The sequence below is a fragment of the Mangifera indica genome, chromosome 2, assembly GCF_011075055.1.
Source record: "Mangifera indica cultivar Alphonso chromosome 2, CATAS_Mindica_2.1, whole genome shotgun sequence".
Taxonomy (NCBI): Eukaryota; Viridiplantae; Streptophyta; class Magnoliopsida; order Sapindales; family Anacardiaceae; genus Mangifera; species Mangifera indica.
In genome coordinates, this window is record NC_058138.1 from 7,991,087 (window position 1) to 8,016,286 (window position 25,200).

The window sequence follows — 25,200 nt, forward strand, 5'->3', positions numbered from 1 at the left end:
CAAGTGTTGGCGTTTCCGCCAACCTCCCCCGTCCACACACCCACACTTCAATTTAATTTAAAATTAATTCGATCCAATTAAATTAATTTCAATTTTAATTTCAAATTAATTAGATTAAGTTAAATTAATTTAAATTTAGACTAAATTAAATTTTAATTTACTTTGAACTCAGACCGAATTAAATTTAATATGATACAATTATGTTTCTGTTTTTATAACGAAACCTGACCTGTCGTCTATCCATTACGTTAACATTGTTGATGATCAATAAAACTATTCATTGAATTTTCTTCATGCATGGAAAACAATCCAACAATTTATGTTATAAATGCTATATGAAAGCAAGCAAACAAATACTTTTGTAGAAAATTTGCAAAAGCATGCACATATATGGAAGCAAGCGAGGCTTTCACGTGAAAGAAAAATTGAAGCAAACAAAGAAAGTCTTCTGCGTATTCATTATATTCTCTGCTTGTCAGTATGTTATCATATATATTTATTATAATATTTTTTGTTTGTCAGTGTATTATTCATATATATTCATTATAATATTCTTTCCTTATTGAATACATTACATTATATTCATATTTTATACAATCTCTGCAAGATTCTATGCAATATTCTATGTTTTATGGCTCACATTAGGACTTTCACTGCATGTTCTTCACAAGTGGCTTTAATATGAACATTAACGCCAACCAGAATTTAGGGAGATAAGATTAAGTAAAAAATAATTGAAATTCAATCTAAAAATTTTTAACTCCAAAATTTTTAAATTCACTTAGATGATCCACACCATTTTTTAAATTAAATTTATAATAAGAGGGTTAGCGTCAACGCCAACCCGTAACGTCAATATCAATCCTTTCCATCTCACTTTCACCATATTGAAAGTGACATCAGTGACTATCTTATTATTTTAATTTTTAATTATTGTCATATTATATATTATATCATTATCTCACTACTTCAAATAGTTTTCATTAACACAAAATATCTTTCAAAGTTGTAGAGAAAAAATTATAGATAAAAAAATAGAATCTCTGTATGGGTCGCATCAAAAGGGTATTTTGAGAAAATAAATTACTGTTGTGGTATATTTATTTACGCTTTAAGATGAGTGACATATATGTATACACGAATTAAAATAAGGATAAAAATTTCAACTTCCCAAAACAAAACAAAATGTGAACACAAACAAAAACAATTAAAACATTTTTACAAATCCACTGACACCTCCTCCCTCCGTATATCAACCCACATTACCATACGAAGTACAAATTTTATCTGCCCATTATCCCATTGATACAAATGATTACCTGAAACTAAGAGGGCATCAATCTCATGCAGCGAATGGGAGTCGGGATATTTCTGACTATCATAGCCATGTCCATAGCTGCAATTGTGGAAATAAAGAGGCTCGAATTGAGCAAGCAGATGGTAAAAATATCTGAATCCGAAACAGTGACGCCGAGCATTTTCTATTTGTTATCTCAGAATATTTTGCTAGGAATTTCAGACATTTTTACTGGTGGTTGTCGATTCATTGATTTTGTTTTTTTATTTTTTAATTGGGTTGTGTGAGCTCGAAGTAGGCAGTGTCAGTAATGCCTGCCTTAGACTTTGGACAGGTTACACGAAATGAGAAATTCAGAATATAACAGTAACACGGGATTAGACACAAACCCCAGCCATTCAAGAAATGAAAGTGACAGAGCTCCAATATGTTCATCATACATTGTCAATACTTCAATGTATATTTCATAAAGCAATTATGTAGCCAAATTCAAAGATAAACTAATTACACGAAATGAAGGAACACGACAAGTGAAACTTCAAAAGAGAATGCAATGATCGTGTTTTTGAGGGCTAAAGGATTTGAAATCAAAACACAATTGTCTTCAACTACTAAATGGCCTCAAGGCATCTGCGGCAGAATGTGAGGCCTCGTGTCCTAAGATATGAAATGTGTATGTATATAACACAGCTCAGAAGCTAATGAGATCGTCTTTTGGAGTTTGCTGCTTCTTTGAATCATGTCCACCTTCAGATGAACCCGCACTGCCTTTCTTACCAAAGATCATTTCATCAAGATCATCCATCATGTCATCAGTACTTGCTCCATGGGACCCACCACGGGAACCAGCAGGCTTTCTAATAAGAGCATCTTCTTTTGTGTGATGGGGAGACTCATCAGCCTCGACAGCTACAGGAATCATAGCAGGTTCTGGTTCAGTTGGAACCACCGATGGCTTCTTCAAATCCCCATACTTGGCAAGAGCTTTTTGGATCTCATCATTCACATTCAGAGCTTCAAAGAGCAAGGGCTCATTATCTCCTGCAGTTTCAATGATTCTCTGGATTGTGAACTGAGATTGACGACACTGTTGTACGAGCGTCGTGGTCAAGTCATCCTGCCAAGTGGAAGAAAACATTTGCATAAATGACGTTATGATCAATGGCCAGCACTCAAAAAAGAAATATACGCAATTGCCTCACCTGACCAACAACCAGTATTCAAGAAAAATATATATAAATAATATGCCTAAATATCAAACAAACAAGAAAATAGTGTTCAAATAAAATAATCATTACCAACTTAAGTTCATTCTAATACTTGTTTCATATATTTTCGCAAATGGATCATTGCAATCATCTTGGAGCCATCTACTTGAGATTATGACACAAGTTTCATTACTATCAGGGTTCTAGAATCAAAAGAAAAAAACTAAATATACAAATAAATCCTATTAATTTATCTATACAAACTAATGTGGTAACATATGATTTGATGATATAATTGTTTATTTTTTTTCACTTCAAAATCAATCAATCATATATTGTTCTATAAGTTTGCATAGATAAGTCACTAAGATTTGTTTATATATGTAATATCATTCATGGTCAAAAACTAGCTGCCAACTAGAAATCAGGTAAAACACCCAAGGTGTATAAAACACACGTAGACACACACATGCACTATAATATAGGTGGAGACGATGGTGCATTACTAAACAACATTCTAGTGTATGCATTAAAAACATTAGTGTATATTGGGAGAAGTCAAAGCACTAGTCCTTCAATGAAATTTTCACTTGGAGTTCTATCGTGAAGAATGAGCATCTGAAGGTCTTTTTGTCATCAACAGGAACTTGTAACCAAAGGCCATTAAATCTAACAGTCCTCCGTTTTGTATATAAAGGATGAAAATATCCTTTCACAGTGTATTCTCATTTTATGAAATAAAAACTTTCTCTCTCTTCCAGAATCTTCTCTCATCTCTCTCATTTTGTTTTCCTTTACAATTCGTAGATCTAGGCTTTATTTTGGTGATTTTTGTTCTTTTTCTTGCATTTTAGATGAGTCAATCTTGAGTCTGTTCATGGCAAATAATTTCCATGAACAAGTTTCCCTTATGAAACGATAATTATTATTTTTTAATTTATTTATTTTGATGAGAAATCATGGAATTTTAATAATGAAAAAAGCAGATATGAATGTGGATTAGATCTTCAGTCAATATGTGCAAAAAGAAAACACAAAACCATGACAGTGATATCATAAACTAAATATAATGAGCATACAGATTACTAACTGTATGCTAACAAAAAGAAGATGTTACAGCCAGAACTAATCTAGAAGAAACTATCTCAGAAAGCTTCCTGATAAAGATGAACAGAACAGAATTAGATGTCTTGAAATTACTTTGGGAGTATTATTTAGAAATTCTAAGGATGCTTCTTCACCAAACAAAAAAAAATGGCCTAAGGTACAATAACGTTGAATTAAGGCCTTCATGTTGAAGGTGATCTTTCAAAAGCGTTGAGATAATAATATTAAATTGATCTTGGCATAAAAATAACTAAAAGCATTACAGGATTATAGGATAACTGCAAGGATTTACTCAAGATAAACAAAACCAGAATCTACTCTGGTCGGCTAAGCTGGATTTATAGTGCAGATTGGAATGACAACTAGGATTGAGTAATATGACAGTCACATAACTAGGATTTATTTCAATGTTGAAGATAGCATGTTGAAGAATAAAGGATTGATTTCTCATAATCTAACCGAGGCCTAAATCTAGTGCTTCCATAATTTATTTTATGTCTCTTCTCTCACTTTCAGTCTTCTCAACAATTTACTTCATTTGTCCAACATCATAATTACACTTCATTTAAAAAATAATAATAATAAAAAAAAATTCCAGTCTATTCTCATACAAATGTAGCAACAATGAAACCTTATCTCTTCATCAATGAGCTCATCTATTGGCTCACAAGTAGTAATGGTTACCCTCTTACTGATGAAAACAACACCTAAAGTTGGGACTAGTTTTGGTCAAAGCTAACAGCCTCACAACTTCTTTGGCAGCATGAATAACAGTACATATAAACAAAGCTGCAGATAGTACAGTAAACAACATCTAAGGGTATTTTTAAAGTTTTTGTCTAATACTGAAAATGGATTAAATTAATATGATATGTACTGAATAAAAGGACATAATACAAGCAAGAAAAAAATTAAAGAGAATGGAACTAAAGAGAACCTCAGAATCTCACTGAGGCCTCCTAGGAAGCACCTTTAAGGACATTTTAGAGTCTTACAACTAAAAGAAGCAAAATATTTTTTAGTCTAACACTCTCCTAGTATTAATTGTTTAGATAATGCCAGCATATAAATTTCAGCCAACTACTAATCTGATAAAGAGAAGAAGATATATCAGGTCAAATAAGAAATGATCTCCCAGCAATAAATAAAACTCAAATACAAACATATAAGATTAAAATTAGCTAGATATCCAACCAAAGAACAATATAAATAAAATATGCAAATTGCATAATCACCCTTGTTGCTATGTAATTGCCCCTAATTGCAAAATTTAAGGTGCTGTTCTTCATCACTTACTCTCTCTCAAATAATAATCAAAGGACCAAAATTATGGTGGAGATTCTCAGAAAAATTTCTTCAACTTACCTTTGCTTTCAACTAAGACTTCACTCTTCTTTGTTTCTTACCTTTAAGGAGCTCACTGAACACCCAAATCTAACATTTAATTATTATTTATTAAATTGTTTTTCATTCAATACAAAAACAAATATTTCTAGTTATATTTATAACAGCTGCAAATCGGCATCACAAAATATCCATCTAGTGGAAAACTTGCTTGACTACACCTTTGAGTTTGTCCCAAAATTCAGCCCATCAGAGCTGCAGGAGATTTTAGCTCCATTTTTTAAGCATATAATCTATTCCAAAGTATCTACTAGTAGACCAAATATCAGACTGGAATAACGATCTAAATAATTTACTTTCATAATCCCTGTCCTCAGAATGTTTCTTGACAACACCTTGAGACTTCAGAACAGTCAACTTAACTAGATCAAATTAAAAAATAAAATGAGAAATATTAGATAAGAGAATTCATGCATTTTTATATCACATCTAGGTTGAAGGACCAACTTCTATATGGTCAGAAGAAGGATACAATAATATAAGACAGCTGAAACGAGGCAAGAAACTTAGAAAGAAAACCTGTAAAGCATCTTGTTGGGGTGAAGAGGATAAAACTGTTGTAAGAAGCTCAATACTGTTTCTAGCCACATCAAATGCTTCCTTTGTTTGTTCAGCAGTAAAGCTTTGCACAGGAATATCATGCTGCATGTGCTGTGCAAGATTGGGATCCACTTCTGGTGCTGAACGGGGAGGAGTAAAAATAGGTGCCAAACTCTCACTGTCACGTCCTGGAAACCGGATGCCCCTGGATCTTAAACTCTAAAATAGAAAGCCATAACAAGAAAATCTCAAAGTCATAAATCTGAAATTGCTGAAGAAATTTACAAATTGATTCAGCATAACACTAAACCACACATTTTACTTGCACAAGTTTATCAGGAAATTTATTCAAACATATGTAAAATACCAAGAAAGTGAATTATTATTTCTGGATCAATCTACGAGCAAAATAAATTTATATATTTAAAAATATGAAAAATAATTTTTGATATTTGATAATTAATCCTTTTTGTTGAAGGTCATAATTATTAGCTAAAAATCTGAAACTACTATCATTCAAGACTATTAATGTGATAAGGAGACAAAAGGAAAAAGGGTAAAACAATACTTCAACATGACTTCAGTAAATCAATTCAAGTGGACATTATTTTCCAAATATCCAAGCCTAATGTAATCACTGTATATATCACCTTTAAGAAAATGCAATGTTTAAAAACATTTGACATCTTTCATTTTCCTATCCCAGTTATAGGCAACAAAACAAATGGTTTAATGGACTTTATAAGTACCTTGTATGTTTCTTCATAAACAGGCAAGTAGCGGAGTTCTCCTGTTGATTCACCCCAAGATTCAATTAGCATCAAAGCCTTGTTCCTATTATTAAAAACAGTTTGGGGATCATCAATCAGCTTGATCATTTCATCAAGAACCCTCTCTGCTGCCACCTCTGAAAAAGCCTTTTCACAATTCTTAACACATGTTTCAAGCAACACCAAAGCCAAGTATTGAACCATAGGGATTTTCAGCATGATCCTCTTCTTTATGCCACGGATCAATTCAACACTGTTAATTTTGTCACTATTGATCATGTCACAAATATCAAGATTCAAGGCCCAATCAGGCTCCTCAAGGGTCTCTGACGTGGCATCCTCAACAAGCTTATCAGCTGGATTTGAGCCTTGGAAAAGCTCCTTCATTTTAAAGCTCATTTGGCTCATGCCTTCACTCATTTTGCGGCTCACCTCAGCTCCTCCAATCTTAAGGCGTTCACCAAAGGCACTAACTTTCTCCATTAAATTATCACTCATCTTCACAAATCCTTAAAAATATAAAACTAAATTTTAAAAAATGTTATGCTGATTGAGATCAGAGCTACACATGCTAAAGGTTCAGAAGAAATACAATTTAAGTGGTCACACAATACACATTTATGTAAAAGAATTCTCTCGGAAAAACAATTCTTTCATCAAATTAGAATTTCCATTTGCTCTGCAGTGAAATCCTAACAACATTATAGAGTAGCATCTTTTGATAAAATATAACCACCCTTGAAATGCAAAACATCAAATTCGTAACATTTATAACAAATATTTTTTACCATTCACGCTGAATTTTAGTATAATAATGTTGTACATCACACAAATATGAACCAAATATGTCAACAAGATCATATGATCCAAAAAGAAAATAATTTATATGCAAGTCAAACTTGAAAGATATGGAGTTGAGAAAGTCAAGACCACAGCACAATAATGAAGAAATTCAAGTCCAATAATGTCAACTTTCCCAAAATAATACAATCCAAAATTGTAGAAATTCAAGAAGAAAACTTAAATCATTTAAATCAACCTACTGATTTCAAGTGTTCTAAGTAATTAAAGAAGATATCATCATAACACAAACCCAAAATACCAAAACCCATCAAAACCCTAATCCCATAATCTTCAAACCAATTCTCATGAAACCGGTAAAAATTATGATCTGTTTAAACAATCAATGCGTGCTTCTCACTTATGCCGTAGTTCAGGTGAAATTTTCACAAATATCAAAATTAACACAGTTATTCCAACAAATTTCTGTAGCTTTCTGAGGAACCAAACAGATGGAAATGAGTAATCTTTTTTAAATTTAAAAAAAGGACCAAAACAAAAAAGATTGATCAGATCAGAGAACGAATTGGAAATTATGAGACTGTCCAAACACAAAAAATAAAAAGTAAAATAAACATTTTTACCTTTGATAGAGTTGAAATGGATTGAGTTGAGTTGAGACGATGACAGGCAACGACTCAGTAAAGTTGTTAACGATCTTCCTTCTTGTTTCCGCCACTCTCACATACGTTAGCGAGAGAGTTAAGATTTTTCTTTTTCATTAAAAAAAACTGCATTTGTTTAATGGAAAAAAACTCTTACAACTGTAAAGTTTTGAAAATTACTTTACGGCCCCACATGTGCTGGGGGGCTCTGCCAAGCGTAGATTTGTATACTAGCGGGTCTTGCGGGCGGCAAAAACACTAGGGCCCGTCACACAACCCATTTTTTATAGGATTGTATCGTGTCAGGGCTTTAGTAGGTTAGCTCGTAGGTCCTGTAACTGGTTAGCCTGTTAATTAAATAATAAGATTTATTTTTTTAATTTTAATAATTATATCAAATTAATTAAAAATTATTTTTTAATTACTAAAATTGGAGATAGTATTTAAAAATTTTTATAAATAATTTCTTACTTGTAATAGAAGAATACCGTAGCTATATAATAGAAAAAATACAAATAATTTCATTTATATAATGTACAAATATAAGTTTGATATATATCACTTACTCATTTTCAATATCTAGACTCTTGAATTCTTCAAATATATTATCTACTCTCCGATTTTGTAATTTAAAATCAACTGACATCCAATCTTTCATATATATTATCATTGCAATTATTTTAGGGTGTATGTTTGATTTTCTGTCGTTCAACATGCATGCATCCGCACTAAAAACGAATTTTGATAATACAATAGACACCAAAGGAGTTAGTAGATCATGTGTCATTAGGTAAAACATACGAAAACTTTCTTGATATGTTTTTCACTATGCTACAACATTTAATGTGTCGACATATCTTTTAATAATTTTAGGGTAATAATTAATGTTAATATAGTTATAAAACTCACCAACATTTGAACTCTAATTGATATGTCGTTTACCTTTGTGCAAGATTGATCACATATGCGAGTTTTTTCCTTTTGAACTACTTGAACTTATCTTTAATTCAAGAGTATGTATCGTCCATCCATATTTACGCTCATGAATGATATACATTTCAAGTAAAAAATGTTAAACATTTTATTTTTTATTAATGCACAGCTTTAACAAATTTTCATTTATAGCATTTAAATAATTTTGCCTAATCAAAAAGTGAAGTTACTTGTTTCTAGTATTTTTTAAATTTCTCTTCCATTTGTCTTGGCGTACCTTAAAAAAAAGGGAAATTATTAAAAATAGGCAAAATTAAAGGGGTCTAAGGAAATTACCCAAAAAATTCAGGTATAAGCAAAAATACTCAGGTTTTGTGAAATGACGAAACTGCCCCCATATATAAATACAGCAAATTTTCACTATGCAATTCAAAGAAAACCCCACCTCCCACGGCAATCCCACGGCGAACGTCATTTCGGCCGATTTTCTTGCTTTCCGACAACCGAAAATGGCAAAAAATGTTAGTATATCTCCCGTAATCTTGTTTGGATCAAGTTATTGCTCATATTATTGAGATTTGACTGAGATTTTTGGGTTTGAAATTTTAGGGTTTACGGTTTGAATAATGCTTAAAATGTTTTGATTCTTGGTTGTTTTCGTTGAATTGATTGAGGGCTTTTATGTTATACAACGTATAGATTTGATTTTCGTTAAAATCGGAGGCCGAAACGACCAAAATGTGGCCGAAAATGGCTGCCGAAGAGATCGGCAGTCCGACGTGGGAACATTGTTTCCCACGTCAAGCACGTGCATCCCACGTTCAGAAGACTTTGACCGTTTTTTTGGGGGTAAATTAGCTTTTTTAAAATATTAGGGCATCGTGGGAGATCCTTAGGCCACGTCAGGTTTTTTGGCAATTTGTCACGTCAACGTGAGTTTGGCGAAATAACAAAAATGCCCCTATATATAAACACAGCCAAATTACTTATTTCCCACGGTAAATTTCGCGATTTTACTGTGCATTTCAAAGAAAAATCAAAACTTTCCACGCCACCACGTTCATCTCACAGCCGAGCAGATTTCCGCCGATTTTCTTTCTTTCCGGCATCCGCAAATGGCAAATAAGGCTAGTATATCTCCCGTAATCTTATTTGAATCAAGTTATTGCTCATATTATTGAGATTTTGCGCTTTGAAATTTTAGGGTTTCGATGTTGAACAATGCTTAAAATGTTTCGATTCTTGGTTGTTTTGGTTGAATTGATTGAGGGGTTTTATGTTATACAACGTGTAGATTTGTTTTATGTGGAAATCGGAGGCCGAAACAACCAAATTTTGGCCGAAAATGGCTGCCGAAGAGATCGACAGTCCGACGTGGGAACAATATTTCCCACGTCAAGTGCGCTCATCCCACGTTCAGCAGTGACTGGCCGTTTTTTAGGGGGGTAAATTAGCTTTTTTAAAATATTGGGACGTCGTATAGATTCCTTAGAACACAACGGGTTTTTCTGATATTTGCCATATAACAGTGGACCTATTTAGAATAGGAGTTTTCATGAGGGGATACATTGAGAATTTTTTTATCTAGGGTTTCTAATCATGTAGTTTTCGAATTTTATATCCGTTTTTTCTGTTCTAGGGTTTTTCAACTTTTAGAATTCGAATTTCAGTTCCGTCTTTTCGAATTTTATCGTTTTGCGAGATTTTGACTCGTATTTTTCAAATTTCCGAAGGATTTTTCGATTGTTGCCATTCTAGGGTTTTTCAACTTTTAGAATTCGATTTTCAGTTTCCTTTTTCGAATTTTACTGTTTTACGAGATTTCGACTTGTATTTTTCAGATTTTCGAAGGAATTTTCGATTGTTGCTATTCTAGGGTTTTTCAAATTTCAGAATTCGAATTTCAGTTTCGTTTTTTCGAATTTCACTGTTTTACGAGATTTTGACTCGTATTTTCCAGATTTCAAAGGATTTTTCGATTGTTGCCATTCTAGGGTTTTTCAACTTTTAGAATTCGAATTCTATTTTCGTTTTTTTGAATTTCACCATTTTACGAGATTCTGACTAGTATTTTTCAGATTTTCGAAAGATTTTTTTATTGTTGCCACTCTAAGGTTTTTCAACTTTTAGAATTCGAATTTCAGTTCTATTTTTTTGCATCAGACAGTTTTACGAGATTGCGACTCGTATATTTCAGATTTCCGAAGGATTGTTCGATTGTTGCCATTCTAGGGTTTTTCAACTTTTAGAACTCGAATTTCATTTCTGTTTTTTCGAATTTCATCGTTTTACAAGATTTTGACTTGTATTTCTCAGATTTTCGAAGGATTTTTCGATTGTTGTCGTTCTAGGACTTTTCAACTTTTAGAATTCAAATTTCAGTTCCGTTTTTTCGAATTTCACCGTTTTGCAAGATTTGACTCGTATTTTTCAAATTTCCGCAGAATTTTTTGATTGTTGCCATTCTAGGGTTTTTCAACTTTTAGAATTCGATTTTCAGTTTCCTTTTTCGAATTTCAACGTTTTACGAGATTCTGACTCGTATTTTTCAGATTTTCGAAGGATTTTTTGATTGTTGCCACCCTACGGTTTTTCAACTTTTAGAATTCGAATTTCAGTTCTATTTTTTTGAATTTTATCGTTTTACGAGATTTTGACTCGTATATTTCAGATTTCTGAAGGATTGTTCGATTGTTGCCATTCTAGGGTTTTTTAACTTTTAGAACTCAAATTCTATTTCTGTTTTTTCGAATTTCATCATTTTACGAGATTTCGACTCATATATTTCAGATTTTAGAAGGATTTTTTGATTGTTGTCATTCTAGGATTTTTCAACTTTTAGAATTCGAATTTCAGTTCCGTTTTTTCGAATTTCACTGTTTTGCGAGATTTTGACTCGTATTTTTTTCAAATTTCTGTAGAACTTTTCGATTGTTGCCATTTTAGGGTTTTTGAACTTATAGAATTCGATTTTCAGTTTCCTTTTTTGAATTTTACTGTTTTACGAGATTCTGACTCGTATTTTTCAGATTTCTGAAGGATTTTTTGATTGTTGCCACTCTAGGGTTATTCAACTTTTAGAATTCAAATTTTAGTTTCGTTTTTTTGAATTTCACCGTTTTACGAGATTTTGACTCGTATATTTCAGATTTCTGAAGGATTGTTCGATTGTTGCCATTCTAGGGTTTTTCAACTTTTAGAACTCGAATTTCATTTCTGTTTTTTCAAATTTCATCGTTTTACAAGATTTTGACCCGTATTTCTCAGATTTTTGAAGGATTTTTCAATTATTGCCACTCTAGGGTTTTTTAACTTTTAGAATTCAAATTTCAGTTCTGTTTTTTAGAATTTCACCGTTTTACGAGATTTCAACTCGTATTTTTTAGATTTCCGAAGGATTTTTCAATTGTTGCCATTCTAGGGTTTTTCCACTTTTAGAATTCGAATTCTATTTTCGTTTTTTCGAATTTCACCATTTCAGGATATATCAACTCATATTTTCTTATTTTTGGTCGATTTTTTTATTGTTAACATTCTATAGAAATCCAATTTCATTATAGTTTTTTCTGAATTTCACCTTTTTTGGCTATATCGACTCGTATTTGATAGATTTTCTATCGATTTTTCGTTTCTTAACATTGTAGGGTAGTTGAACGTGTAGAATTCGAATTTCAATTTCTTTTATTCGAATTTCATCGTTAACAGACACTTAAATCTTGTTTTTAAGTTTTGTCATTTCCTTTTTGATTATTTGGTATTTTTCATCTTTTTATGTTTTTCCCACGAATACATTTGTTTACATATTTGTTTTTATGAATGTCTAACGAGTTTTTTATATTGTTACAGGATATTTCTCGCAAAAGGAGACGGGTTGACAGCGAGCTGCGAATCCCTGACGAGTCCAGACACTTTCGGGCAGATGTGATATGTCGTGCATAGTGTGTCGCATTATCTCGGGTTACTTCTACATTGACCGCAGATCAGCTATGACTATTTGAGAGGACATGTTTCGGGTATCTCCTTCGTTTACCCGAAACCAAATTCTCCGGGATGTTGGTTCATGCTTTTCTACTCCGACACTACATCCACCCTCTGCCAGAGACGAGTTTTGGTTCAGGGTTAGTGGGGTTGATATGAGATTTAGCCCGTTTGAGTTTGCACTGGTGACAGGTCTTTCGTTTAGTCGATGGACTGATGTTTCTTCCTATATGTCTCGCTCATCTGGTCATAGGATCAGGGATACATACTTTCGAGGTTTTTTTACGGTGCAGTATCACGACTTAGAGCGTGTTTTCTTGTCAAGGCTATGGGGGGATGACAATATTGACGCTGTCAAGATGGCCTTGTTGTATATTCTTCACATTGTTTTGTTAGGGAATGATCGACGAAAGAAGGTGTTTACGGATTACTTTCAATTAGTTGATCAATTGGACGGGTTCAATTCCTACCCCTGGGGCGTTGTTGTGTGGCAGATGACATACGATTCTATGTCACAGGCGAGTGAGAGAGTATGTTCCGAACGAATGCCTGAAATCCGTAAATACGACCTTTACGAATTTCCTTTCGCATTTCAGGTAAGTTTTATATTATTATTTATATTTATTAATTGACAAAAATATAAATTGATTTATTTACATCGTAAATGATTATATTACAGTACTAGATATATGAGACTCTAGAGACGTTACACGATTGGATTGACCTTGTCCATCCCTATTCGTCCCCACGGATGTTGAGGTGGCGTATGCGAGACATCTCTGGTTGGACTCATATCGGTCGTATTTTCATTGGTGATTCGGTATGTACTAATTAATTAATAAGTCGATTAATTCTTATATGTTACAATTATTTTGACTTATATATCTTCATCATTAGGAGGATGTCACATTCCCTCTTCGTCCATCATCGATCGAGGAGGGTTTATCGTGGTACGCTGAGATTCGTGAGTACATTGGTTCACTCGATGTTGATTCCTCTTCATCTTCTTCGGTTTTGATCGCGACTAGAGACGGGGCTTATCTATCCTCAGGACCTTCAGATGTATTGTCGAGACTTCTGAGACACATGAAGAGCCTATTCAGCCTCCTGTTATGGAGCAGCTTATATGTTCCCCTGTTGTTTAGAACCCACGGACGACAGACCATCCTGGAGTGGAGGACCACCCTAGCGTGGAGGAGCACCCTGGAGTGGAGGACCGCACTACCTATCATGCCCGCGAGCAGTGTCCCCTATTCGTATCACCTCGTATTTCTATATCAGATGCTACATTAGCGCACTAGGGTGCTACGATTTTACGTGAGATATCGAGTTTTTGCGACGATATCTCTTCTCAGATGTCTCGATTACGTGACGATATTTCTTCCCAGATGACTCGATTAGAGGATCGTATGACTCGTTTGGAGGACATCGCCACGCGTACATATCCAGCCCTCGTCGCTGAGGTTGTAAAACTACTTCTAATTTATTACTTATATAAAATGTCTACAGTGTTATTATTCTGACAACTATTATTACATTCGTACAGGAGAGGGACGACGTTATTGGGACGACCTCCCCCATTGATACCGCAATACCATCCCATCAGTCACATGAGGTACGTATGTAATTTCAAATTTATATTTAATGCCCCAATGTTGTTATTATATTACAATATCGTTATATATAAAATGCCACTGAATAGATTTAATATCACTATTATCTTAGGGTAGTCGACAGGATGGGGCACCGGTTGACCCTTCGGTGACTTCACCGATCCGATTTGAGGTATGTCACTTATCATTATAACTTAATTTTTAATACTATTTTGTTATCGATTAATTCATGGTATATGTTTGTATAGGGTCTTCATCATGAAGGCCAACCAATCGGATCTCCTATCGCTTTAGATCATCCACTGGAGGTATGAAAATTATTGTTCATATGATATTTTATATTAAATATCATTAACCATTTTTTCCTTTTGATGCATATAGGGTCTCAACATTGATATATCATCGATCGAGGGTTATCTCCGAACACCTTCCCCGGAAGTTCGAGTTATGGGGATTTACGAAATATCATTGATCAATTTGTCTTTAATATTATATTTTTTTTTAAATGATGTTTTGTCTCTATTTCAGGACGAGCGACTATTTTTTTAAATATTATATATTTTTAAATGATCAATTTGTCTTTAATATCAACTTGCTGATATCCCGAGCTCGACTAAAAAGCTTGTGGATATTAGTTCACAGGAGGAGGACTTCCAAGAGGATGTTTCTGAGACCGTTCACATTAAGGTTTGTCAATTATAATTACTAAATAAATATAATTGATAAATATATGTCACTAAGATGTTTTAATATATAATTATGCAGTCTGTCGGCGGAGCACGCACTGTTGACTTGACCGTGATTCAGGATTCTTCGGTTAAACCTCATCCCGCATACATAGAGAAGGTAACATAAATTGAATAATGTGTATGTTTTTGTTGAATGAAATAATGAATTAATAGGTTTTTGTAACATGCAGTTGGTTCGTACCGCACGTGATCAGATCATCCGGAAGGGTCCACTGGTTCGCACCCCGTATATAAATCCATTCAGAGGGAGGGTAAAACAGAAACTCACGACGATTCCATCCTCTGCGTCAGACCATGAGGAATCTTTCCTCACATGGTATACCAGAGCTGCGGCTTCTGACACACATGATGTGTACTTCATAGGATCGAAGTCGAAGGACAGCTTTTGGAGGCTTGTTGTAGAGTTGCGCTAGTGGTTGACCGACGATATGAGTTGTCTATACTATATAATTTGGTAAAAAGCTAGATATATTTATTAATAACTAACACGTGAACTTGTTTATACCATTTTAGCATGTGGATTCTTTTTTTGCTTTAATACGTCGGCAGTAGGACGATCACCAGTCGACTATCTCACAGCGTTGGACGACTGCCCACACATTCTTTGGAGGCCATATTGAGATGGCCTAGAAGAGTTGGCAGTCCACACCGATTGGCAAGTTTGAGTTTTTGGGGCTCTTCACGAGGATGGTTGATGTAGCGTACACCTCGGGATTGTTGTACAAACCATGGGGGATGGTCGATCAGGTATAGTTTATATATATTTCTATTACATTCAATTGGTTAACGACAACGATAAGTAACTAAAATGTCTCACTGTTTATAGGTTTTCATCCCTATAAACTTCGAGAACGCACATTGGGTCGTCGGAGTTATAGATTTCCGTGAGTGGTCGATTACAGTGTATGATTCAGAGGTTTCATATTCAGGGAATATAAGGACTCTGGAGCAGTGCATGCGACCGTACATAACCTTTATTCTCGCGTTATTAGAGGCGATGAGTTTTTGGACAGCTTCTGGGAGGACTCCACGACGTGATCCCCTCACTTTGCATTGAGCGTCGGATGTCCCTGAGTAGGGGTTGGGCTCCGGTGACTGTGGCATGTTTATATTGCGATTTTTTGAGTGTTTGGCGTTGGCACGGAGCTACGTTTTTCCCCGAGAGTCCTCTACCTCTATGCGTCGACGATTAGCGACGCAGTTGTATTTTCACTGTATCGAGTAGCTCACGGATGTATATTTATCGTTATTCCTATGTTTAGATGTATATATTTATTGTATGTACATATGTGTATGATATACTTTATTTGTGGTTATATATGGATATGTATCGTATTTGATTTCATTTTTTAAATAATCTTGTCATGAAAAAACAATAAAAACGTATGATTACTCAAACATTTACACACTTGAAACAATTAGAGAAAATAAAATAATACTGAAATAACTCATACGAAACACTAAATTTATTACATCAAATGACAATACAATTATACGTTTGAAACAATAATAAAAATACATCGGTTACATAAAACTGAAGTACAACAATGAAGAATCATATAACAAACAAAATTGAGTATAAGCATGTCAAGATCTCGTTCCTTTGCCTTTTGTAGATGAACGCTACGGGGCGGAGCTCAGGACCGGTGCTGGGGATTTACATTGGGTTCGTGTATGCCCCGGTTCATGGCAACGACTGCAAATCTTCGGTGTAATAAATTCTCCTTGCGATGGGCGTCGATTTCTATTGGATGGACCACCTGGACGACGACCATCGAGGACGAGGGGTAATATAACTCTGTCTTTCGATGAGTGTAACCAATCACATTGATTTCCAAGAGGATTGATCGGTTCCTGATATATTGCACGGTAAATGTCGGTGCGGAAGAATGGATGAACCCATGCGTGCACATTCGTGAGTCTCATATGTCGTGCAACGGCAATGGCATGCTTGCACGGAATACGTGAAAGCCGAAACTTTCTACACGTGCATGACATGTCACCAAAGTCCACAATACCCATTAATCCACCAAATGCAACAACCTGATACCGAGTAGGTGTAATCGATCGAACATCCAGACTTACAGATTTTGATAGACGATTGCTGATCTTATCTTCCGCCCAAGGGGTGAGAAAGTTATGACATTCATCTGTAATTTGAAAAAAATATTAAGAACACATTTGGTAATATGATTAACAAAGTGGAAAAAAGTACATGAGACAACTTTTAATTAATATCGATTTGATACTTACTTGCATGGGTTCTCCTCTCGTAAAACCATCGTTGTATGGTACCACGAATAAACTCCAAGAGCATGGTTATAGGTAGGCCCCGTGCATGTCTGACAAGGGCATTAAATGACTCAGCAATATTTATGGTCATGATGTTGTATCGATGTCCTGGAAAGTATGCTCTACTCCAACGCTCAAATTCGACATCCCGTAGATAAGCTCCAGCTTGGGGGTTCATTGAGTCAAGGGATTCTATCATCGAACCAAATTCAGATTCTGTGTATGATTTTGTGACTTTCCAATATGCACCCGCAACCTGTAAAATGATAAAAAATATGAAAACTCAATATAAGCAAAATGTATGAAAAGGATAAATTGTTATAAATTTAAAAACTTATTTACACTATACCTTTGAGTCTCGTTTATACTTTGCCCGCATGTTACACAGAAGATGATGACAACAACATCCATGGTGGACATCTGGAAAGACTTCAGCCATTGCCGAGTAGATAGCATGATGTCGATCTGAGATTATTGCAAGCTCAGAAAGGTCAGGGATGCATTCTTTAATTCTCATAAGAAACCAACACCACGTGTCGTAATCTTTTTTTTTTGCCGACACCGAAACCAATAGGATATATCTTATTATTACCATCAAGAGCCACCGCAATAAATAAATGCCCTAGATATCGACCTTTAAGGAAAGCAGCGTCAATGCAAATAACAGGACAAAGATATTCTCTGAATGCACGAACGAAACATCCTAACGCCATGAAAAAATTCGTAAGCCGATGGTCATCATCTGTTTCAATAGCAGTAACGATGCCCGGATTAGTACGTTGTAGATTGTAGCAATAATTTGGTAAAAGCATAAATGATTCCTCCGGTGAACCCCTCAATGAATTGATAGCCCAATTTCTTGTCCGTCAAGCCTGTGAGTAGGAAATATCAATTTTATATCGATCGGTGATGTCTACAATTATTTCTTTAGGCCGATAAATTCGATCAATCATCACAAACTTTGATCTCATTATTTGACCTAAAGCTCGGGCCCTAGCTTATCTGTGATGTGGCATGATTTGATCAACTAAACATGTGTGGGTAGGATTCATAGAGTTGATCCCCCACACATCACCGACAGTGGACTTGGTTGCATGTATGTACCACTTACAATTTTCAGCCTTGCACTTAATTTCCCATCGTTTCTTGTCAGACTTTTGACACCAAATTGAAATCCTTTAAGTAAGGCGAATTGCATCACGACGTCTTTCAATTGGACTTTATTATGAAAAATATCACCAATCTTGACACCATTCTCCTCTCGGATCGATCTGGAACCACTTGATGATGCTGATGGCTGTGGAGGAAAATCAGGAAGCCACCTAAATGGATCAATGGGGACATTGTCAAAAAATGGCCCAGAATAATTTCCACCACCTAAAATAGGATCTTTAAGCTGCAAACTATCCATACCCTCGGTAACTGATGCCATATACTCAGGCTCTACATCTTCTGAAAGAATGTCGGGCATATCATCTCCATCAAAGTCACCCCAATAGGGAACTATATCTTTTTCTCCATGAGCCCATGAGTTTGCAATATACAACGGGTCATTACCGAAATCAATCAACTTTTCCAAATCGTATTCTTTTTTGACCCAATTACTTTCATCTTCATCTTCATCTTCTTCCTTCTGCCCTTCAATTGGGGTACATGTAACAAAAACAGGAATACATTCCTGAAAGTACTAGGACATATCAAGAAGACCCTAGACATCTTCATCATTTTGGATCTGGATGGGGCAGTCGAGCTCAATTTTTCTTGGCTTCATTGATACTTGAATGTAGTTTTTCATTGGATCAATACTGCAAGACTCCATTAAAAGCTCAATAAATCCCTCGAATGTTGTTCCATAAGGGATTTTAATCAATTGTTTGGCTCCTCCAACATATTTCATTGTGTTGTTGCGACCTTGAATCCATTCTCCCTGGTAACAAACCGATGCATAACCATCGATTTTAATTATCAATCCTACAATGACAAGTTTTTGAAGATAATTATTCATTTATAATAAAAATATCAATAATAACTATGTAAAACAATCGTACAATTATTAATAATTAAAAAAAACTCCTCATATTTTTCTAATATTTTATTTATCCCCCTATAATTATTTAACAATTTATATAACACTTTCGTATGTTATCTTATATCAAAATGCATCTATCTGTTTGTAATGTTCCATTTAAAACGTTTTTATAATATCTATACTTTGAAATAGATATTCAAATTCTATATTTTGAAATACTTTAAAATGTCAATAATAAAAAATCTCGTCAGAAATCTGGAAAATACTAGTGGATATATCCTGAAATGATAAAATTCAAAAAAACAGAACTGAAATTCGAATTCTAAAAGTTGAAATACCCTAGAATGGTAATAATCGAATAATTCTACGAAAATCAGAAAAATACGAGTTGATATATCCTAAAACGGTAAAATTCAAAAAAATATAACTGAAATTTGAATCCTAAAAGTTGAAATACCATAGAATGACAACAATCGAAAAATTCTTCAAAAATCTGAAAAATATGACTCAATATATCCTAAAGCGATGAAATTCGAAATAACGGAACTGAAATTCGGAATCTAAAAGTTGAAATACCCTAGTATGACAACAATCGAAAAATTCTTCAGAAATCTGAAAAATGTGCATTGATATATCCTAAAGCGGTGAAACTCGAAAAAACCTATAATTTCAATTATAATGCGCCTACAATGTTTAATATAAAAATGCGCCCTAATTTTAATAACATTTCATTTGACCCCTCAATTATCTCTTACTTTTTTAACACCTTTGTATGTTATCTTGTATCAAAGCAATACCTATATATTTTTAACATGTTATATAAATCCTGTATATATTGTAAAATATCTAAAACCCCCCATATTTATCTAAAATATCCAAAACCCCCCATATTTACACTAAATTCATTTAACCCTCCTACTTGTCAATCATTGCATTTAACCCCCATATTATGACATAAAAACTGGACTTAACAAATAAAATTAAGTTTTAGGCTAAGATTGACATAAATACCTTTTTTGATGAATAGTATTTTTTCGAGTCGAATTTAGAAATACGAACTTCTTCCGTCCGAACGAATCTCTACTAATTGATGTTGAATAAAAATGAAAGTGAGAGTGAGTGTTTGAGTGATATGAGAAGTGTGTGTAAATAAAATGAGTGAGGAGGGTTTATATAGATGAGAGGATGGGTAATTTTGACATTTTAGAAAAAGTAATGAAATAAATAAATAAATATCAAAATGCCTTTACAATGTAAAATATCCAAAACCCCCCATATTTACCCTAAATTACATTTAACCCCCATACTTGTCAAACATTGCATTTAACCCCCATATTATGATATAAAAACTAGACTTAACAAATAAAATTATGTTTTAGGCTAAGATTGGCATAAATACCTTTTTTTTATGAATAATATTTTTTCGAGTCGAATTCAGAAATACAAACTTCTTCCGTCCGAACGAATCCCTACTAATTGATCTTGAATAGAAATGAAAGTGAGAGTGAGTGTTTGAGTGATATAAGAAGTGTGTGTAAATAAAATGAGTGAGGAGGGTTTATATAGATGAGAGGAAGGGAAATTTTGACATTTTAGAAAAAGTAATGAAATAAATAAATAAATATCAAAATGCCTTTACAATGTAAAATATCCAAAAACCCCCCATATTTACCCTAAATTATTTTAACCCCCATACTTGTCAAACATTACATTTAACCCCCATATTATGACATAAAAACTAGATTTAACAAATAAAATTAAGTTTTAGGCTAAGATTGGCATAAATACCTGTTTTTGATGAATAGTATTTTTTCGAGTCGAATTCAGAAATACAAACTTCTTCCGTCCGAACGAATCCCTACTAATTGATCTTGAATAGAAATGAAAGTGAGAGTGAGTGTTTGAGTGATATGAGAAGTGTGTGTAAATAAAGTGAGTGAGGAGGGTTTATATAGATGAGGGGAAGGGTAATTTTGACATTTTAGAAAAAGTTTGAAATAAATAAATAAATATCAAAATGCCTTTACAATGTAAAATATCTAAAAACCCTCCATATTTATCTAAAATTACATTTAACCTCATAGTGAGTGAGGAGAGTTATACAAATTAGGGGAAAGGTAATTTTGACATTTTAGAAAAAGTTTGAAATAAATAAATAAATATCAAAATGCCTTTACAATGTAAAATATCTAAAAACCCTCCATATTTATCTAAAATTACATTTAACCTCATAGTGAGTGAGGAGAGTTATACAAATTAGGGGAAAGGTAATTTTGACATTTTAGAAAAAGTTTGAAATAAATAAATAAATATCAAAATGCCTTTACAATGTAAAATATCCAAAAACCCTCAATATTTATCTAAAATTACATTTAACCCCTATAATAAGTGAGGAGAGTTATATAAATATGAGGGGAAGGGTAATTTTGTTATTCTAAAAAAAATCATGGGCATTTTTGCTTAGGAATAGTATATTTGGACATTTTGGCTTGGAAATAGTGATTTTGGGCATTTTTGCTTAATGGAAGGGCATTTTGGCCATTTTGTAAAATTTCCCTTAAAAAAATATAATACTTATATTTATTAAAAATATCATTTATTTTTAGCATATTATTTAAAATTAAATATATAGTGAGATAGTACACACATAAGTATTGATTTATGACTGATTTAAAGGGTTTTTATATGTTTATTAGACCTATAACAATCTCTCAATCATATTTAGTAAAAAAAAAAAAAAGTGCATTTTCGGGATCTTTTGATAAAGTATTGAAAAAGTGTATTATAACTATTTCATACCATTCATATGTTTTCAATATAAAATATGTTAAATTCTAATTAGTTCTACAATCAACTTTTAATTTTTTTTGTTTTAATCTCATTTGTTTACACAAACTATGATACAGATGTGTGTGTGATAGAGATGACGAAATGTAAACAATGACATGTCTAACTAGTGATATTTGATCTTTTACTAAACTTAAACCATCTTGAGCTATTAAATTCATAATATGATATTCACATGTAATATGAAACAATTTTTCACTAAATGGTTCAACTAAATTAGACCTGGCCACGGGCCGGTTTGACCCGTGAATAGGACCGAAACTGGCCTGGATAAACCCAAAACTGGAACCGGCAGACCCGGAACCGGACTGAACCGGAACCGAAATCGTGGCTCTACGGTTCGGTTCTGGTTCACATAAATTGGAACCGTGGAACCGCCGGTTCACACCAGTTTATCAACCGGCGGTTTACTGTGCTGAACCGAAAAAAATTTGAAATTTTTTTGAAATTTTTTTGATTTTTTTTAATTTTATTTAAAAAGGCAACGGTTCCCTGCGCAGTGAACCGTTGCCTTTTGAAGGAAAAATTGCAGGGGACCAATCCCCTGCAATTTTCAGAGAAAATGCAGGGGGCTTGGTCCCCTGCAATTTCTCTGAATCTCAATTCACCCCCCTTATTTTTAATTTTTCTCAAAAAAGTTTTTTCCTATATATACTCCTCCAAATTCCATTTTCTCAAATTTCAATCTTTCTACTCTCTCACTCAATCCTTCAAACTCTCATTCTTATTCTTTAAACTCTTAATACTCTCTCAATCTTTCAATTCAATCAAATTTTCTTAAATTTAATTAAATTCTTTCTTAATTTTTTATTAATTTCAATTTCAATTTTAATTTTTTTTATACAATTCATAATTAATTATAGAATTTATTTCTATAATTAATTTTATTTATTATTATTTTATTATCTTTTATAATTAATCATATAATTTATTTATATAATTAATTTTATTTATTGTAATTAAGTCCAAGCCTTTATTTTAATTTTCAATTATTGTAATTAATAATTTAAAAATTAAATCAAGATAATGTATTAGAATTGACTGTTCAATATCGGTTTCGAACCGAAATCGTCGGTTCCAAACCGGGGCCTTGAACCGGAACCGGCGATTCCGAACCGTGGACGAACCGTCCTATTACGGTTTCGGTTCAGGGTCCTTATATTTTCGAACCGTGAACCGGCGGTTCCGAACCGAAACCGACGGTTCCGAACCGAAACCGGTGGTTCATGAACCGTGGCCAGGTATAAACTAAATGATTCAACATTAATTCGATTACTCTGTCATTATTTTTTGCATTATCCAAGGGATTGATAAAATAGAGCTATTAATTTTATGTTCATCAAAATATTAGCTAATACTTGATAAATTGTAACAAAAGTATGAGGATATTCTAATGACCTAAATACAATGTCATTTTGCACAAATGTCAATCAGAATTAATGTAACAAACAATTACACATCGGTATCTTATGTCTTGATTAGTTGCACTCCATAAATAATTGAAATAACACTATTAAAATTACTTAGTTCTCCTATAATTTTTATTTTCATAAGTTCATAATTTTTAACGATGTTAAACCTAAAGGTAGACTTGAGAATTCTTCTAAAGGCGGTTGAACGCTATTTTACATCATCCATTCTAATATTTTATCTTCAGCATATAAAAAATGTTGGTCATAAGTTACAACATACTTGATCATATAATCTCTCATCTTAGAATGATTATAAAGGAAATTCGTCATTTCTCCAACGTGCCTTGAACTACTTAGACCACTTGTTGCATTAGACTCACGAACAAATCATGATCTGATGAAGGTAAGTTGTTATTGCCCTCTCATGTCATGTGGATTTTTTTTACAATATTTCGTAACATATCGATCAAGATGACGAGTGTCGCCCAAACTAGCACATGTCAAACATGAACCTTAGTATTTGCACACTACCTATCAAATTAATTCACCTTCGATCGATTCTTCTATTTGATCGAAATGATCCCACGCTATAGATTCTTGCTTTCTTTTTTTCTCGTTGGGCATATGATTGCCTCACTTTAATGTGTTGCTGCTCCACATGCGTCGTCAATAATATCATTATGCCATAATATTCGAACAGATTAAACTCATTTGAGTTTAGATTCATTTGTAATTTTTGATGAATAAAAAATAATGAATGATTGACAAAATTGTAACACAAATGAAAACTAAAATGTTATACACACATGAATACTGATTGAGAATTGAGAGAGCTTGAGGATGAGAGATTTATGAATGAAATTATTGAGAGAATGTGAGATTGAGAATGAAAAACGAGATAGTATAAGTTTTGAGAGACGGAAGGGGTTTATATAGAAAAAAATAATAAAAAACTTTTTAATTTATATATATATATATATATATATATATATATATATATATATATATATATATATATATATATAACTTGAAAATAAAATTAAAAATATATTTAAATAAAACATGAAAATTTTAAAAGAAAATTAAGAAAACAAAAATAATCAAGTTAAAAAAATATGACATTATAATTTTTATTTTTCTTAACAAAAATATTTCATGTCTAACAATAGACACAAACATAAGTATTAATTTGTTTATATAAACTAAGTTAATAACATGTGATTTAACGATGCGATTATTTAATTTTTTTTAATTTTAAAATCATTTAATTATAAATTGATACATCAGGTTATATAGATTAATTAGTAATATTTATTTGTATATATAATATTACTTTCATATAATAACATATCAATATTGTAACTATATTTGTACATATAGTTATAATGTGTAGTTTTACTCTTTTCTTAATTTTGGATTTTTCTATATTTTTTTATTTTTTATTTTTTGAAATCTTTTAAAGTTTATTTTGTAGAGATTTTTTTATCATTTAATTGGTTAAAACTTTTTACAATAACATTATGTATACAAATAATGTATATAATTTTATGTACAAATAATGATATATTACTAATAT

General features: G+C 33.0%; 1 protein-coding gene across 1 annotated transcript; it reads right to left on the reverse strand.

Moving 5' to 3' along the window:
• Nucleotides 1-1,674: 1,674 nt before the first annotated feature.
• On the reverse strand, nt 1,675-7,907 carry LOC123209045 (TOM1-like protein 1). The gene is made up of 4 exons (XM_044626761.1): nt 7,751-7,907; nt 6,306-6,835; nt 5,536-5,775; nt 1,675-2,414 (listed from the first exon to the last, which is right to left on the reverse strand). The coding sequence occupies exons 2-4, from the start codon at nt 6,822-6,824 to the stop codon at nt 1,989-1,991; spliced, it is 1,185 nt and encodes a 394-aa protein (XP_044482696.1). The 5' UTR covers nt 6,825-6,835; nt 7,751-7,907; the 3' UTR covers nt 1,675-1,988.
• Nucleotides 7,908-25,200: the final 17,293 nt, after the last annotated feature.